The 19,503-nt window shown below is 45.4% G+C and overlaps 2 protein-coding genes across 7 annotated transcripts; one reads left to right on the top strand and one right to left on the bottom strand.

Annotated features, from left to right (window-relative positions):
• The first annotated feature begins 463 nt into the window (after positions 1-463).
• Positions 464-13,852, top strand: LOC132462068 (dipeptidyl peptidase 3-like). Of its 6 annotated transcripts, none has more exons than XM_060057634.1 (19): positions 464-573; positions 1,959-2,117; positions 2,313-2,457; positions 3,171-3,260; positions 3,448-3,552; positions 3,909-3,983; positions 4,391-4,481; positions 4,656-4,786; positions 5,188-5,318; positions 5,553-5,611; positions 6,172-6,366; positions 7,505-7,617; positions 7,813-7,905; positions 8,009-8,071; positions 8,269-8,393; positions 8,997-9,117; positions 10,044-10,223; positions 10,699-10,861; positions 12,771-13,852. In XM_060057634.1, the coding sequence occupies exons 2-19, from the start codon at positions 1,993-1,995 to the stop codon at positions 12,914-12,916; spliced, it is 2,151 nt and encodes a 716-aa protein (XP_059913617.1). In that variant the 5' UTR covers positions 464-573; positions 1,959-1,992; the 3' UTR covers positions 12,917-13,852. The 6 variants fall into 6 exon arrangements, with proteins under 6 accessions (XP_059913617.1, XP_059913618.1, XP_059913615.1 ...); XM_060057635.1 differs by having other exon boundaries at positions 465-573; positions 3,444-3,552; XM_060057632.1 differs by having other exon boundaries at positions 465-573; positions 3,415-3,552.
• A 126-nt stretch (positions 13,853-13,978) lies between these two features.
• On the bottom strand, positions 13,979-16,621 carry LOC132462071 (trace amine-associated receptor 13c-like). Its single transcript, XM_060057641.1, has one exon. The coding sequence runs from the start codon at positions 16,545-16,547 to the stop codon at positions 15,534-15,536; it is 1,014 nt and encodes a 337-aa protein (XP_059913624.1). The 5' UTR covers positions 16,548-16,621; the 3' UTR covers positions 13,979-15,533.
• Positions 16,622-19,503: the final 2,882 nt, after the last annotated feature.

Genomic DNA, 19,503 nt, shown 5'->3' with positions numbered 1-19,503 from the left:
GGTTCACGAACATTCGCGAACCTTCAAGCTCGTTCATTCGCACTTGTCCGTTATCTGTATTGTGCTATTTCGTCCTTGACCTGCTTTAAACACTCAGTTTACTTGCTAAATTTGATTAAACAATTAAATACAACACAAATATAAAGTAAAAACAAGTGTTATCCAGCGATATTTAGGCCTGCATACATATTGGAAACATATAAAGATAAACATGTCGGTAGGTCTATAGGCTAATCCATGTGCATTGCATGTTATATCATATTTAACATTATAAGGAGGTATAAGAAGAAGATGTAATTTATTGAGCCCGTGGAGAAATGCACAATTCCGCATGAACATCCGACAGTGTAGCGTTTAGGTACCGACTCCAGCTCTTGCGCACTTGCCTTGTTCATCTACTCTCCAGGGGTGGCAGGAAAGCAGAGCATTTCCTAGAAATGGTGTGACTTCAAATAATGATATACCCCCCCCCCTCCTTGGTGTGGCCCACCCAGATCAGCTTTAAAAAGCGCCGTAGAGGACGGAGCTCTCATCCTGATCCTGCTCTCAGGAGACGCAGCCAGCACACCCAAGGTAGGACAGTACGTTCTTTGATCAGTTATACCTCATACAATAAAGTTGTTGCAGTTGGTACTGATTTTGTGCACCCGTTTTGAACGTTAGCACGGTATTTAAAGTGTGGTATTTAAAGGGGACCTATTATGCTTTTTCGACTTTTATGACCTATAAACGTTGTTATAATGATTGATAGTCATGTTTAACAATACTAAACTGTCAAATAATGACGTACATGCATTTCGACGTGTTCCCTGCTGACAGTATGGGGTGGCTGTGCAGAGCGCTAAACACTCGGGACAACGTTTGCGATTCACTTGTTCACATTTCCGGGAAATCATCTACGTAGAGGCACTCATGCCGCGCCCCCATATGCCTGGTCAAATCTGCCCGCGCGCGCGCTTCAAGGAAGCTAACCAATCACAACGGAGTTGGGTTGGCAGCAGGGGGGTGAGGGGGCGGAGAAGGACGAAACCGAGCGTTGACAGAGAATGCTGAAAGCGCCCAGATGAGAGGAAGAGTTTCCCGAAAAAATTTTGTGTATGGTTAAACATGACTATCAATCATTATAACTCATTTAGGATCATGAAAGTTGGTCCAAGGTGAGCGTATGAGGGTGACTGGACTTGTTGCTCGAGCTTGTGAGGCGCTCTGTGATTGGTCGAAAGGAGGGTCGTGCGTTGAATGAACACAGAGAGCGTGAGGTTGCATTTTGACGTGACGGCTGTGTGAGTGATTCAGGTAGTAATGCATGTTGTTTAAATGTTGTTTATAATGACTTCTGCACCCCGGGAAGCTAATATCAGAATATGTTCACGTTTACACAGAGGCTGTTTTTTGTAGGAATATCATCGATCGACTGAGCTTTCCCCGTTAGGAGCCCAGATACTGGGCATGAGCTAGCATTGCTGAGTTGAACGTTTACTTAAAATATAAAAGTAAGGGGCTGGACACAACAGTGTGGTCGGAAACGAATTGAAATGCTTCACTTTACTCGTGGTGAAATGAGCCGTTGGCCTGCATCTTATTGCTAATTTGTTATTGAGCCTAATTCTAGCTAGCTCTTCTCCTTCTCAGTTGATGGATGGTCGGTGTACCAATAGTGAAGTTGTCATGAGGACAAATCATATACACAAATAGTTATTTTGTAATGATCAGCACATAATCACCACAGGTCAAATACTTCTCCCAGATCGAGTTATGCACTTTTATTGGATGCAAATGAGCATTCTTTCTTACCCAAAGCCTGGTCCAGGCTGGTCTCCTATCTGTCTGTTATTCTTTCACTTTCGGTTTAACCTTGTTCCTTGTTCTAAATCCTAAGCTGCACTTCTCCTTCTTCTAAATCTTCACCATTTGTCTATGAGTTGTTAAATACTTTCCAATATATTTTCTATTTGCAGGTTTTCTTCGCCAGTATTAAATTCCAGTTTGAACATGGTGGACTCCCAGTATTACCTCCCTAATGACATCGGTGTCTCTGCGCTGGACTGCAGAGAGGCGTTCAGCCTGCTGTCACCGCGGGAACAGATGTACTCCCACTACCTCTCCCGGGCAGCCTGGTACGTCGACGTGAAAACAAGCATTACGTTGAATTGTTCATGAACGACGTTCCCAAGTCCAGACTTCTGAGTAAAAGTAAAACCCATTGATAGTATGTAGGAGAAAATACTTTCCATACTTTGTCCCTAGTTAAATGAGATGTACGGCTTATGGTAGCTCTTCATTGACCTCTATATCTAACTCTGTATCTGTAGGTATGGTAGCCTGGCGGTTCTGCTGCAGACCTCCCCAGAGTCTGCAAACATCTTCGTGCTGCTTCAAAAGATCTTCCGTAAACAACCAGCTGCTGAACTGGAGCCAGTCGCCATGGCAGCTGGGCTTACCAGTGAGGAGTACCAGGTGCATCATCACTCTCCTTCACACACTCTCCCTTCCTCTTCCTCCCTTTCCTGGTCGCTCCAACCTCATCCTATCCTGAAAACCAAACAAGTCTGCGAGCTCATGTTTTATTTTCTCTGGCATATGCATCTGGCCAGATTTCCAACTGACCAAACACAACCGTATCTTATAAGTGGCAGTATTTTCATAAACAAACAAGATGGTAGCTGCTGATCTTTTCTCTAATTGGTTGTAGGCCTATCAGATTGAGCCAGAGGTATTTTGGTCTGCAACCTTAAACAAAATCAAAAGATCCCTGAAGTACTAGGAATATTGTACTGTCTGTGTGTCTGCTTGTCTGTCTGGGAACTGATCCCTTGTTTTATTTATTTTATTCCCCTTTTTTCCTCAACGTTGCAGTCCACGTGCTGTGTTTGTTCTCCATGTTTTATTCCATGTGTTATTCCTCCCTTCCCATCTAAAGGACCACAATGGAAACAAGCCTTTGGGCTTTATTGTGTTTTTTAACACCTCTGTTAATTGTTGTTCAATAAAATGTTCAAACAACCGTTGATAAAGCCCCTTGGAAATCAAGAGGTTTCAGACTAATGCATTTACAAATTGGTCTGGCGATGTCAGGATATCCCCATCCCACCTCCTTCCCTCGGCGTCTATGTCCACTCAAAGTTTCCCAACATGAAGAGTAACTGTGTTCTCTAATGTGTCTGTAATAGGCCTTCCTGGTATATGCAGCCGGTCTTTATGCAAACATGGGAAACTACAAATCTTTCGGAGACACCAAGTTCATCCCGAACCTACCAAAGGTGAGAGTGCTTCTCCTTTGAAAACGAACCTCCGTGCTAAAACTTGTGTTTTTCAAACGAGAAGGTCCTTTCGTTGAGGAGATGAGTTCAGATACCAACGGTTAAAGTCCTAAACCTGCTAATCTGGAGTGTGTTTCTGTGTCGGCCCCCCCAGGACAAGCTGAAAGCCCTGGTTTTCGCCAGCCAGTCGTTCACGGAGCAGCCCAGCGAGATGGAGGCCCTGTGGGACAGCTGCTCCTCCGCCCTCTTCTCCCTGGAGGACAAACAGAAACAGCTGGGGCTGGGCAGCAAGGTGGGGCCCCGGGAGAGGCCTTAAAAAAAAAAAATGAAATAAAATAAATATTTGATGCAAACTATAATTACGTTTTGGTACAGCACCTCTTCATTCTATACAAGGATGAGCGAATTTTCTCGTTTTAAATGAAAACAACCTACCTATCATTCGCTCCCGCTGGAAAAAAATAAATAAAAAAAAATAAATAAATTCCCTACCTACCCATGACCTCAACTGACAACCAACAGGAACCAAACTTTTTTTTTTTTTAGGCCCGAGGGGCCCAAGAAGTGCTCTACATGTAGAAGGGGACTTGTAGAAATGACTGACATGGTGCTGGACATTGTGTAACCTTTCCTGTCGTGCATCCACAGGGCATCACCACCTACTTCTCAGGGAACTGTGGTCTGGAGGACGCTGAGCTGGCCCAGAAGTTCCTCGACTCCCAGGTGAGCTGCTGGCTGCCTTTCCGAGCCTTCTGCTCTTCAAAGCCGGATCACTTTCAAATCAGTCACTTTCACATGCCATGATTATCATGATGACGCTCACCCAGTTCCTTCATACAGTATAAATCATGCCAGATTTCCGAATCTGACATTGAATCGCAACAAATTAATGAGCAAGTTAATGAGCGGTTTATTGCATGGGGCAGTGTTCTTTGAGCATGCTCCACCTTGAAAGGCAACCACCTTGTTTGCAGACTGGGGTCATGTTAAACGTGTGTGTGTGTGTGTGTGTGTGTGTGTGTGTGTGTGTGTGTGTGTGTGTGTGTGTGTGTGTGTGTGTGTGTGTGTGTGTGTGTGTGTGTGTGTGTGTGTGTGTGTGTGTGTGTGTGTGTGTGTGTGTGCGCCCATAGAACCTGTCTGCCTACAACACACGCCTGTTCAAAACGGAGAAGGGGGGGAAGATGAGCTACGAGGTGCGCCTGGCGTCGGCAGTGACGTCAGGTACTGTGTGTGTGTGTTAAATGTATAAGGGTTGCATAAGGGTCAACAGCGTTTGTTTTGAATCTTTGATCAATCCCAGTATGGCTACCATACTTGCGTTGTTGAGGCACACGGGTTGGGGTCATTCGTTGTGCGGATTGCCTGAAACAAGGTGTTGACTGTTTGGCCGTGCAGACTGCGCCGTCGACGGAGAGGGGGAGACGCGCTGCGGCAGCTTCAGCTTTGAAGACAAAGAGTTCACAGTGAAGAGGGGGGACTACGCCCAGATCATGGAGAGAGTCAGCCACTACCTCGAAAAGGCCCAGGTGAGGGGGCGGCTGTTTGTGTGAGCATAGTTAGGGTCAGGGTTGGGGGGGGGGGGGGGGTGCGTATTGATCCCAGATTAGCACGATTCCCAGAGCAAACTCTGCATACATTTATTTGTGTAATTTGCAAATGTGTCTTAGGTTTACATTTTTGTAGATGTTAAATGAAAAATAGTATTCCTAAAGGGGTGCAGTTTATAGTGACAACATATTTGGAACAAAGTGCATGGTCATTTGGTCACTTTAGCGCTGTAAAAAATTCCTCAAGTTATTGTTTCAAGAACATGACGTACACGGGCAAAGAACCGGACACAGGCTCTGTCAAAGTCCAACGAAATGTCCTTCCTCAACTCGGAACATTTCTGCCCTCCATCTCCTCATGAACCCTGCCCAATGGACAGGCCCATGCTGCCAGTGAGAACCAGGAGAAGATGCTGGAGGGGTACCGGCGAAGCTTCACCTTCGGCTCCATCGACGCACACAAGGAGGGCTCGCGCTTCTGGATCAAAGACAAGGGGCCAACCGTTGAGAGGTACATGCATCTGAATCACAAGATCTCTTAACTGAATCATCACATTTTTTCCACATCCTGGACCATTTCCCTCGAGGAATAGGCTCATGGAATGTTGAACATCTGCCCCTTTTTAGTACCAACCTACTGAAGCAGTGCTATTATGGCATGTTCTTTGTTGTGGTTAAGACATCGATTCCAGTGAAACTAACCTGGTGTTATATTGACCTTATGTTTCCCTCCTCCTCCTCTCAGTTACATAGGTTTCATAGAGAGCTACAGGGACCCCTATGGCTCCAGGGGAGAGTTTGAAGGTAAGCTCCCTTTTTAATGCGGTAATTAATAGCTGGTTATTAAAAAATATTATCAATTTAGCGGGTCCTTCTCCACCCGAGACCAACACACACTGTAGCCAGGGTGTCCGCGCATCCTTAAAAGTCTTAAAAAGTCTTAAATTCATGTTTCTAAATGTAAGGCCTTGAAAAGTCTTAAATTCGTTCCAAATGTTATATGCTGGTCTTAAATACTGTAACTCAAGGTCTTAAATTTGTCGGGGCATTATTTTTCTCGTTGGACTTTTCAGGAAGGACGTATAGAGAGGGTTCTTTCTTGCTAGCTGCATATACAAATGATTATCTGCGTGCTTGCTTATTAGTCTGCGACAATGTGTAGGTGAATGAGTCTCATTGTGTGACACGCACGCTATGCTTGGGTTATAATACAGCAGGATCCCCCCCACCATTGCGTGTTTTAGGTCTTAAATTTCATTCAAGTTGGTATTAAAAAGTCTTTTGACTTGCTGGAATCTGCAGATACCCTGGTGGTTGAGCTTGTCTTCCCAGCTAGCCGTTGACCCGTGTCCTTGTCCGCCCAGGCTTCGTGGCAGTGGTGAACAAGGCCATGAGCGAGCGCTTCGCCGAGCTGGTGAGCTCGGCCGAGGTGCTGCTGCCCGAGCTGCCGTGGCCCCGGGACTTTGAGAAGGACACCTTCCTCAAGCCGGACTTCACCTCGCTGGACGTGCTCACCTTCGCCAGCAGCGGCGTCCCCGCCGGCATCAACATCCCCAACTGTACGTATCCAGCGCCGCCGCCGACCCACGGGATCGACGCGCGTTGCAAAACCATATATACGTGACCAGCACTGACCCACGGGATCTAGAAGTGGTACATAAACAACTGTACGCAGTAGGGTTGCCGTGGTATATGGTGTTACCGGTGTTGAGGCCAACACCGATTGCACCGATTATTATTATTTATTTTTTTCAGTAATAAAAAACAAATTCAGTAAAAATGAATAATATAATTAAGAAAATTAAAATGTGTAGAATAGGCCACAGTTCTGCTCTGTGCGGAAGAGAATTGGCGCGCCGAGAATTGGCGCGCTTCCTTACAAGAGCGGTAACCATAGCAATGGCGGTAAACAAACCCCGCGAAGCCCAATCCCTACGTGAGCTCCCCGCGTTACGGCCATCCGGAGGCGCACAGAGCTTTTGGCCGTGATATTATGATAGATAAAATTATATTATACTATTATATATAGAACGTTATAAGACGCCGAGAATTGGCGCGCTGCCAGCCGCTGTCACCGGGTGTGAGAGGAGAGTTGACGGAGAAGATGGCGGTTGACCTAGTTTCAAAGTTAATACCGTTTATACTCGGTAATACCGGTGTTGACGCGAGCGTATTACTCGGTGTGAAAATGTCCACACCGCGGCAACCCTTGTACGCAGACAACACGGAATCTAGAAGCGTTACATGACCGTGACATCACAGAGGGATGGATCAACTACACAACGACCCAATATCTTGGGAATTCTTTCTATCAAAGTATATTAGTCTCAAGGTCAGATAATAAACTCGGTCTTGGGTTGCAGGGTTTTCCCCCTTCGCCTCCCCGCTTTTTTGTGTAGTTTGTACTTCCTGAAACGCTAATATGTAAATAGAATCTAGCCATTAATTTGCTTGAAGGAATCAAAGGAAATGTATGGACTGAGATTGCAATGGATTTCATGCAACATTTTTATCTGATGTTAAAGAACACCTTGTTGACCCTCAATAATAATAATAATAATAGTATTTCAGTTGTCCATCACTTTCCGTTAAATGGACTGAAAACAATAGCATGTTTTTCACGCCACCATGTCCGCAGACACACTGGGATAGCTGTTAACTGTGTGTTAACCGTTGGTTGGTGTTGTGTGCTTGTAGATGATGACATCAGACAGTCGGAGGGCTTCAAGAACGTTTCGCTAGGCAACGTTCTGGCTGTAGCCTATGCTACTCAGAAAGAGAAGCTTACCTTCCTGGAGGAGGACGACAAGGTTGGCAAGCAGCACGTGCACTTTCTCCACACCACTTTCAGCAACGTGCACTCCCGAGAATGTGACCCAACCCTTTGTTTGTGTGTGTGTGTGTGTGTGTGTGTGTGTGTGTGTGTGTGTGTGTGTGTGTGTGTGTGTGTGTGTGTGTGTGTGTGTGTGTGTGTGTGTGTGTGTGTGTGTGTGTGTGTGTTGCAGGATGCTTATGTTAAGTGGATGTTGCCGTCCTTCGAGATGCAGGTTGGGCTTCATGAGCTGCTGGGTCACGGCAGTGGCAAGCTGTTTGTTCAGGTCAGTCCCGTCGACTCTATATAGAGCCAGCAAACAGTAGGAGCTCACCTACGTTAGCCTCACAGGCTTCAACCTCAGACTAAACGGATGTGCTTCTCGACAGGACGATCAGGGCAAATTCAACTTCGACCAGAACACTTTGATCAACCCAGTGACCGGAGAGAAGGTGAGCGTATGCACTGAGCAGGTGCCAAGTGACCAACGATATTAAGCTGTTTCTGACATTCACCTGTGTGTGTGTGTGTGTGTGTGTGTGTGTGTGTGTGTGTGTGTGTGTGTGTGTGTGTGTGTGTGTGTGTGTGTGTGTGTGTGTGTGTGTGTGTGTGTGTGTGTGTGTGTGTGTGTGTGTGTGTGTGTCTACAGGTGACCAGTTGGTACCGCGGCAACGAGACGTGGGACAGCAGGTTCTCCACCATCGCCTCGTCCTATGAGGAGTGCCGTGCCGAGTGCGTTGGGCTCTACCTCTGCCTCAACAAGCTCGCCCTCAGGTACTGCAGGGACACCGAGCTCTCCTGACAGCTGGAGCCTCTGGGGCTGCTCCACACATAAACCCTTTGAGAGATGCTTTATGGCGGCACACACTAACAGTTATACTTTTTATACAGTTAAAGTTATACCTGATGTTCATAACAAACCTCATCCTTTTCCATTATGTTTTTCCCCCGCAAGTAATAATAATAATAATACATTACATTTAGAGGCGCCTTTCAAGACACCCAAGGTCACCTTACAGAGCATATAGTCATCATAAATCGTTTAAAAAACAAGACATTGTGGAAAAAAATAATAATAATAAAAAATAATAATAATAAAAAAAAAAAAAGGAGAAAAAAAAAGTAAATATAATAAATTAAACTTTTTTTTTTTTTTTTTTTTTTAATTGGTAAGTACACCTTACTCAAAGAACTACATAACCACTTGCAGAACATTTAGCTTTTACTTTGTTGCTTTAATGCCTAGTCCCGTTCTGTTAGTTAGAATATACTTTGAATCAGTTTCATGCAGTTTACACGGCTTGTGTTCTGTATCTGTCTAACGTACAGTGGGCCATGCTGATGTGTAACCGTGTCTCCTTGGTTTGTGTGTGTCAGTATCTTCGGCCACGAGGGCCAGGACGCCGAGGACGTGGTGTACATCAACTGGCTGTACATGGTGCGCGCCGGCCTGCTGGGCCTGGAGTTCTACACCCCGGAGAGCAGCAGCTGGAGACAGGTAGGGGACGGGCGTCACCTCCTCTATCGTCATGAGGATCAGCTGATGTTTACGCATGCATACAGCGTATACTAGGGACCAACGACATTGGAAAAAATCGTTGAGCGATATTTTCTCCTCTGAGATATGTATCACGATATATATATATATATATATATATATATATATATATATATATATATATATATATATATATATATATATATATTAGGGCTGTCAAGCGATTCATATATTTAATCACGATTAATCGCATTAATGCCAGTTAACTCACGATTAATCGTGATTAATCATATTTTTTTTTCTATGCTAAATATCCCTTGAATTCTTTGTCCCATTAATTGTTCTCATTTTAATGCTCTTATCAACATGGAGAAGTGCATCGGCTTGCCTTGTGCAAATGTTTTTTTATTGATAACAACATTGGCATATACTGATCAAAACAGGACGGTACAAAAAAAAAGCCTATAGTGCAATTAAACGATGAACATACAAAGATATGCCTTGAACATAGCAGTCAGGCTACTGCTTCTTTGTTTTGAGCCCAAAAAAATAAATAAAATAAATAATAATAATTAGCGTTAATCGCGCGATAAAAAAATTAACGTTGTTAAAATTTAACTGACAGCTCTAATATATATATATATATATATATATATATATATATAAAATAAGTCATCATGGGGTTCTGCTGCTTCTTGTATACACTGGGTGTATAAGCACAGCCCAGCTCTCCCATACTCTACTCCTCAGTGTGTCATATTGATGGGATAAAGACATGTAATCGTTTTTTTTACCATGCGACTGTTTAGAGTCGGACGGTTTGGTCTTTTTACGGTCAGCTTTCCGGCCGGTCCAATCAGAACTCTGTGGTCGACCATACATGACTGTAGCCGCGTCCTCAAACCCCTCCGATGGGGGGTCCTCAGGCCCACATGCAGGCCAGCTTCGTGATCCTGCGGGTGCTGCTGGAGGCCGGGGAGGGCCTGGTGCGCCTGGAGGAGGTGGCGGGCGCCGACGGACGGCCCGACGCCAGGATCGCCCTGGACCGCACCAAGATCCGCACCGTGGGCAAGAGCGCCATCCAGAGGTTCCTCTGCAAACTGCAGGTACGAGGCCCCGCCCCCCCCCCCACCCATGAACCATTGGCTTTAGGACCAAAAATTGATTTATGCTAATGTCATGCCGTTAAACGTTGGAGACTTGCTGATTGAATATGCAGAACGGGTACTTTAAATTTTTATTAAAGTGTCATTTTTATTTATTTATTTATTTACTTTATTATTGTGCAGAACATTGTATTTTACACATTTTTCTATTTTGACCTGACTGAAACGTTTTATTTTCGTTATTGTGTGTTTTCTCTCCAGAAGTGGGCTCACTTGGGGCATTACAGCAAGCGAACCGCAACATAACTTAATTTACAATATCGGGGGGCTGTAATGGTGTGTGTGTGTGTGTGTGTGTGTGTGTGTGTGTGTGTGTGTGTGTGTGTGTGTGTGTGTGTGTGTGTGTGTGTGTGTGTGTGTGTGTGTGTGTGTGTGTGTGTGTGTGTGTGTGTGTGTGTGTGCGCGCGCGCGTCAGGTGCTGAAGGCGACGGCGGACGTGGCGGGGGGGCGGGCCCTCTACGCCGGCTACTCCGCCGTGACGGACAGCGGGCCGCACGACTTCCTGCGTCTGCGGGACACGGTGCTGCTGAGGAAGGAGGATCGCAAGATGTTGGTCCAGGCCAACACCAGGGTCCAAGGTACGCTGCCCCGGCCTGGGGAGGGGCGGTGGACTGATGCACGGGGTATCACAGCCTGAGAGGATCCACTGAGGACCACCCCCACACTCCAAACACACGGACAGTGAGCTCATACGGCAGGGGGGGGGGGGGGGGGGGGGGCAGTAATCAACCATCATGCGTCTTGAGTTTAAGGTTGTATCAGCGACGCTGGGCGACGTCACTTCTGTTGGTGTTGGACGCAGATCCCAAACAAACGGAGCCAGCTCGTCCCTCTCTTCCATGGTTCATGCGCCGAATAAAAACGCAGCGCAAAACCCCACAACACCCTAACCCTTGTCGGTGTTTGGTTGGAATGCTATTTATTTTGGCTTGGGAGTGGTTGGTAGTACCATTTGTTTATGTGTACGATCTCGTGGCACAGGCTGCCTACAGCTTGCCTAGAATCGCTGATGCAACCTTTTAAACCAACAGGTGCACCTCCACCTACGCTAACTCAGAACATCCCATTCGGACAATCCCAGAGATTACCTAGGGTCTGCGACAACGATCAAGAGTTTGACCCTAAAAGTAAAGGGATGCACAATCGTTTCAAAGAACGTGATTACTCCTCCAAAGTTCTTGACACGGCTCTGATGAGGGCCAGCTCTATTGACCGTAATTCTCTGCTCTATAGTAAGCCATTAACTGCTAAAAAGGACAGGGTTTTCTTTTCCACATGCTATAGCACTGACGCATACACTATACATAATATAATTAAAAATAATTGGAACCTCCTTCAATGACTCGTTAAATGATGACTCGTTAAATGATGTTTCTAAAGAGCCCCCTGTCTTCTCCTTTAGAATAACACCTCCTTTGGGTGATAGACTGGTGCATAGTCATCTACCAGCAAGAAAACCGACCACATGGCTACCTAAAGTGCCTAACTTACACCCAGTCACACTACATTCACTACTAAACATTTCATAAATTGTAAGACTACATATGCTATTTATCTTTTGGAATGCTCTCTGTGCGATGCTTTTTATGTTGGGCGTACTAAACGACGGCCGCAAGAACTCCTCGCTGAGCATAGGAATGCCCCAATAATAGGAAACTGATTATGCTATGACAAGACACTTCAGAGAAGCACATAATGAAAACGGCATACTGTTTACCGCTATAGGGATTCATCATGTGCCCCTTACTTCTAGGAGGTAAGGGGCCCAAAAAACACCAAACCAAAAAGTAAGTCGCTGGATCTATTTACTAGATGCTATGGCATTCCCAGGATTGAATGATTCTATTGAAATGGTGGTCTGCCTTTGGACTTAATGAGCTGTTTGTGACTGTTTAAATTATTTTGATTGAAACGCTATGATTGTTATTCAACACTGGATCCATTCTATGTTTGTCATGGATATGTATGTATTTTGTGATCATATTACATGATTTAGGCTGCATTATGAGTCATTTGTTGACTCCGCCTACTCCAGCTGGAGCGAGTTTACTAATAGCTATGACTTGATATACCTGCCGTTACACCTTGATTAATATTCATGCCCTGATGAAGGCCTACAATGGCCGAAACAGTTTGGCAACTTTTTAAGAATTCTATTATGAATCAGCCTATTTATTAAAGCTTTTTAACTTTTAAGAAAAGTGCCTTGGTCAGCTTATCATTTTAGAAACTATGTTTTTGTATACCATAGAGCACCTACGCACTAACTGATTCACTTAATCACAACTACGCCGTAGCCCTCCAACCTGTCTACCTCAGAGAGAGGGGGGGCTCGCAGTCTCTCTTATGGAGTCTCTTAAAGCATGTACGTGCACGTTATTAACGAGGGGGCTTCCTGGCTGCTGGAACGGTGGGACTAGGCACCGTTTCCCGTTGGTTCATTGCGAGTCGGTTTGGATGACGACCACGACGCTGTTGTTTTCCCAGGCGAGGCCGTGGAGCTGGTGGAGTACGAGGGCAGTGCGGTGGGTCTGATCCACTCCTTCACCGAGCGCTTCCAGGAAGATGCAGAGCAGCTGGAGGCAGACCTCCTGGAGCTCAGCCAGAGGGACTCCCCCTGCTGGTGCCATTAGCGACTGCGCTCCAGACACTTCCTTCTAAAGGGCATAATCAGTGGTGTAGTCTACGTGATACGCAGCCGGTATACGCCGTATGTATACCCAATAGGAACGCACCAGGATTTGCATATACCCGCTTAAAAATGTGCACAGATACGTATCAATCGTCTTGTGACAGATCTTTCACTTCTGTGTTTATTTTTCGCAAATACCGGTTGGGTATAACTGCAATTAAATACTTTAAGCAGGGGAAGTTATCTCCTACATTGATTCCCCCTGCGCACTCGCGCTCTGCCCTGTCTCTGTTACGAAGCGCGAAGCTGCCCCTGCATCTTTGCACGTTAGTTGGCGGGCCCCTCCTTCTCGCGTGTGTGTGCGTGCGTGTGCATGCGTGTGGGTGTGCGTGTCCAGTCCTCCCATATTATTGTGTTAACCACATAACAAGTAGTCAACAGAAGACAATGTTTTAATCCCACTTTATATCTCCTTGTTACTTTTAGATGAGAACCCCTGGCCAGCCTTTCAGACTTGGTGTCAGGCTAGGGAATTTAAAAACGGGCATCCCTGGTTAGAGTGGAGGGAATCATACAGTTGGTATACAGAATTGAAATTCATAATGTTAATCACTATGCAAATGAGAGTATAGCTAATTCATGGTCATTTTTAAGGTGCAGTAATTTCACACTTTTACACAATTCAATGACTGTATGGTATGTTAGATAACAACAGTAAGAGCTCAAATTAATAGAGCAATTTAAAGAGTGAAACATTAGTCTCCTGTCATCTCCTTCTCATGCACTGGTTAGCCATGATTGTAAATAGTTCATTAAATTATTTTGAGTAGATTTTGTCCTTGTTTAGCATGTGCTATTGCTACTATAGATATACAAAGGAAAACTGGTCATTTTTGTGTTTTATTTGTTCATACTGTTATTAAAACTGATAAACCTACTCAGCTTTCCATGATTGTTGCTAATCGTTGTACTCTTAAATCAGCGGGTTGTAGACCCCTGCGTTGGTGAGTGTGGTGCGACACCCCATAAGCGCCACACACGTACACGTACCGGTGGGACGGGATTGTACGAGGCTGGGAGGGAATCATCACAGTATACCCACTACAACAAAATAGACTACACCACTGTATATATATTTCATATATATATATATATATATATAAATTCCATACATTTTGCTCAGACCACGTTAATCACCGCTTGCGGTTATATTTTTATTTATTTTATTACTATTTCATTTTTCTATTACTAATTCCGTGCCGTCCAAACACAATATTCTGATTTCAAATTGTAGAATGTAAACGTATTTCAAGTTTATTGAACATATACATTCAATATTAAGCTTTAATGATGCAAACTTCACTTCACGCACTGTTATTCCACCCCATTATACTGCCGAAGGCAGTCAGAAATAAATATACACATCTGCCTATCATATTCCTTATGCCCTATCGCCTATACAACCATTAAATAATATCTCTCAGTGCATGCTACAATATGGTATACTTATACCATGCAGAATCACACAAAACTCAATCTTACATTTTAATTTGTTATTAATACAATACACAAGAGTAAAAAAATTCATTGCATTCAAGAAACAATATCTGTCAGCAAAGAAGAGCAGACAGTCAGAGATACATACACAAAAGTAATTGAAGAGAAATAACAAAAAGAAAAAGAAAAGATAACAACCAGAATAAGAGAGCTAGCAATTGGCATCAGATGGAAAATGGCCGTTTTAAACACGTGTTTAAGTTGTGATTTGAAATGGGGGAGAATGAGTGGATGTTTCTGAGTTGGTGTGGAAATGAATTCCAGAGACGGGGACCAGAGCGGCTGAACGCTCTGCGCCCCGTGGTGGTGAGACAGGCAGAGGGGACAGACAGGTATGTAGAGGACGAGGAAGAGGCAGGATGATTAAGATCTTCATGCCTCTACATTCCTGAAATAATATCTGTCAGCGTATTCCTAGAATAGGGTGGCCTCGGAGTCTGGCCGATACTTATACAACGCTCACCACACAAGATATTATGTATTAAAACAGCCGAATGTAAAACGCTTTCAACTAAATTAAACACAAACATTCAATCTTACATTTTAATTGGTAATTAATAGAATGTACAAAAGTAAAACCAATACAAATCTAACAATTGATGATACTTTAAAACATATGCACCTCTGATTATAATAATTATAATGCCTCAGAATGCCGCTATAATGAGAAATAAAAAAAACAGACATGTCCCCTTATTCTTAGTTTGTCAGCAGGAGTGGGAGAGGGCTGGGCTGACCCAAATCCACCACTACATCTTGGATCCAGGAGATGGAGCCACATGAGACGATCATCCACGCCGGCAATGGAGTCTGCTGAACCGTCTACGTACTGGGGTCGGTCGGTTCAAATCTTCAATGAAGAAGTGGGGCCTGGCAGACACTAGCGCTGCATGCGAGTGTGGTTGCCCCTGAACAGACTGTCGAGCATATTATGACCACCTGCCCCCTACACAGACCACCCTCGGAAAGCCGGCCTCTTTGACGCGGGACCAGAGACAAGGGCATGGCTACAAGACACTGAGTTGGACCTCTGATGTGACACGAAAGAAGAAGGAGTTTTGTCAGTGCAGTACGCTGGCCCGGCTGGAGTTTGGCTTCAGTATCTGCAGGGTGACGATCATTCTGATCGTCCTCCGGAACCACGGGTAGAACAAGGCGTACAGCAGCGGGTTCAGGCAGGAGTTTAAATACAACAACCAGACGCCCCAGGACCAGGCGGCAAAGTTCTCTGACGCGTCCTGACCCATGAACCCGAGGGAGGGAAAGTAGCACAGGAGGAACACCACCACCACCACGCCCAGCCTCAGCGCCGCCTTCAACTCCGACCGCCGAGCCGCCGCCGCCGCCGTCCCCCCCGCCGCCGCCGCCCGCGACGACCTCATCTTCCGCGTCTGGGACAGAGCGGCGCCGAAGACCTGCAGGTACAACGCCACCACGGTGGATATGGGCGCCAGGAAGGTGACCAGCAGCTCCACCCAGCCGGTCGGCCCGTCCACCAACACCACGCACTCCCCCCGGCACGACCTCCGTCGGCGCGGCTCTCGACCTACGTTCACGACCACGAGGCTGCCGTTGTAGACGACGGCGCACGACCAACAGAGGCCCACGGCGAGCTGCACCCGGCCCATGGTCACCTCGCTGGCGTAGCGTAGCGGCTGGCAGACGGCCAGGTAGCGGTCCAGCGAGATGAGCAGGATGCTGGCCACCGACGCCGAGGTCAGCACGTAGCTCAGCGTGTAGTAGACGTAGCAGAGCCAGGGACCCAGGAGCCAGCAGGAGCTGATGTAGTACTGCGCCTCCAGGGGCATCACCACCAGGCCGATGAGCAGGTCGGAGCCGGCCAGGGACAGCAGCACCTGGTTGGTGGGCGTGTGCAGCTGGCGGAAGTGGGCGATGGAGACGATGAGCAGCAGGTTGAGCAGCACGGTGAGGAGCGCCAGGGAGAAGGTCAGGGTGTAGAGGAGGCTGGCGGTGAAGCGGGGCTGGAGGCTCAGCCGGCAGGAGGTGTTGAGCAGCAGGGGGTAGCAGAGGTCCGGCCCCGACCCGGCCAGCGGGCTCCTCAGTAGGGGAGACATGGCGGAGGACAGGGTGTCGAGGTGCAGGAGGTGGAGCGAGGGAGCAGAGGCCGGCTGAGGACCAGGGGTGAAGACCTGGCGCCGTCTGTGGCTCAATCCCTCCTCGGTACAACGGTTATACCCCTCCCTCTCTCTCTCTCTCTCTCTCTCTCTCTCTCTCTCTCTCTCTCTCTCTCTCTCTCCTTCCCTCTCTCTCTCTCTCTCTCTCTCTCTCTCTCTCTCTCTCTCTCTCTCTCTCTCTCTCTCTCTCTCTCTCTCTCTCTCCTTCCCTCTCTCTCTCTCTCTCTCTCTCTCTCTCTCTCTCTCTCAGTGCGCTGAATTTTGACCTCCAGAGAACCAGCCGGAGAACCAGCCGGAGCAATGTAATACACAGACACTTAATGGCTGTTTATGTACAGAGAACCAGTCAGCGCACAGTAATACACACACTCAGAAAACCAGCCAGAGCACATTAATACACAAACACTAAACGGCTGTTTATATTCAGAGAACCAGCCAGAACACATTAATACACAGACACTGAGAGAACAAGCCAGAGCACAGTTATATAGACATTCAGAGAACCAGTCAGAGCACAGTTATACACAGACACTCAGAGAACCAGTCAGAGCACAGTAATACACAGACACTCAGAAAACCAGCCAGAGCACATTAATACACAGACACTAAACGGCTGTTTATATTCAGAGAACCAGCCAGAACACATTAATACACAGACGCTCAGAGAACAAGCCAGAGCAGTTATATAGACATTCAGAGAACCAGTCAGAGCACAGTTATACACAGACACTCAGAGAACCAGTCAGAGCACAGTAATACACAGACACTCAGAAAACCAGCCAGAGCACATTAATACACAGACACTAAACGGCTGTTTATATTCAGAGAACCAGCCAGAACACATTAATACACAGACGCTCAGAGAACCAGCCAGAGCACAGTTTAACAGACACTCAGAGAACCAGTCAGAGCACAGTAGTACACAGACACTCAGAGAACCAGTCAGAGCACAGTAATACACAGACACTCAGAAAACCAACCAGAGCACATTAATACACAGACACTAAACGGCTGTTTATATTCAGAGAACCAGCCAGAACACATTAATACACAGACGCTCAGAGAACCAGCCATTGCACAGTTTAACAAACACTCAGAGAACCAGTCAGAGCACAGTAGTACACAGACACCGATACGTTTAAGAGCATACCTGTAATCAGGGTCATTAGCGACACAGCATTTTTTTTTTACTAAGCACACTTCCTTCCTTGTTCTTTCTTATGCAATTATGGGGCCGGCAAATACTTACCTAGTATGTGGTTGGATAATACATGGCCTAACCACACAAAATCACACATCAACAGACACACTGAAAAAAAACTAAAACTTTGTCAAAATCATGTTGTTTCAGACAATTTTCTACTTTCATTGAGGGGTGTATATCTTTATTCCCATGAAGACCTATTGAAGACACATTTGGAAAGACAATGTAAACAGCACATTCAGAATAGCTATGCTCGTCGTTTCTGCCTGAACTAAGAGGTCAGACGTGAAAAGGTTGTTTTACAGAGTTGATGCTTGCTGTCTACAAGCCATGGCCATTTAAGAAAATGTGTTCCTGGTTCTGGGACTCGTGGCAAGAGATAGCATGCTACAACTAGCATAGCTATGTACCGTCTAGGTGAAGGATCTCAAACTGGTTGTCCGGGTAAAACAACCCTCCTTTGTCCATTTGAACTGACCAATGAGCTATGCTGGGACCCATTCAGATACAATTCTTTATTCAGCCACACTTAACTAATATGTTTGCTCCCTTATGAATTAATATTTTTGTTTATACATCAGGCCATACTGCCAAACTGGGCCTCATTTGAGTTGAACATCAGGTCAGGATTTGGCTTCATCAGGAATGGCTCTCAGAATAACGCACACACACGAACGGACTCAGGAATAGACCTGGGTCACGTGAGAACCTCCTCACAGGAATCCATTGGCTCCTTGTTAGGAACCTCCTCATAGGAATCCACTGGCTCCTTGTTAGGAACCTTCTCATAGGAATCCACTGGCTCCTTGTTCTTCTGTAAGCGGTGTGGGCCACAGAGGTGTCTGTACTACGTATAGGTGTCACAAAACACACTTCACACAACACATGATGTAACCTTTACCGTATTATCTCCTCATTGAGGTTAATGTTAAAGTTACCTACATCCAACTTTGACAATGAACTACTGAGAAGGCAATTCTCACATACGAACACACATTCTTGTCTGTTCGTATGGGAGAATCGTATGTGTGTGTTTTTTTTCACAATAAAGTAATGCAATAAAATTAAAGGCAAGGCAAGGCAACTTTATTTATATAGCACTTTTCATACACAAGGAGAACTCAAAGTGCTTCACATATAAACATTGTCATACAATTAAATAAAATAAGTAAAAGAAAAACATATGCAAAAAATAGAAAGTTAAAAAGGCATTTTGGTATTAAAATAGAAAATAAAGGCAAAGTTAAAAAAGCTTTTGAACTTTTCTTTTTAAGCTTTTTAAAGATGAAAATGAATGTAGAAAGTCCAGTGCAGGAGAGGGACAGAAATCCCAGATGTCTTATAAGACTCTCTCCCCTTAAAACCACAGGTTCTGTTTAAAACGAGAAATAACGAGAGAACTAGTCACTGTTCTCATATTATGAATATTTCTATAAATTCATTTGCTGAAACTAACCTAGGTTTAGACATTTTATCGGATAACTCAAACTTCATTCAACACCCAGAAATAAAGAACACAAAGTCTCTGTGAGTCTCTGAGCTATCTTGGGGCCTCTAAGGATTCTGTATTTTGATTAGGAAATTTCCTTTCCTAACGAGAGAACCCGGTAATACTTTGAGGAAAGTTTGCTTGAATTCTAAAAATGCTTAGGAAAGGTGCCTTGATGCAACCTTTATCCTACCTTTAGCATA

The sequence above is a fragment of the Gadus macrocephalus genome, chromosome 7, assembly GCF_031168955.1.
Source record: "Gadus macrocephalus chromosome 7, ASM3116895v1".
Taxonomy (NCBI): Eukaryota; Metazoa; Chordata; class Actinopteri; order Gadiformes; family Gadidae; genus Gadus; species Gadus macrocephalus.
Note: the sequence above shows the minus strand (reverse complement) of the source record. Positions and strands in the feature narration are given on the sequence as shown.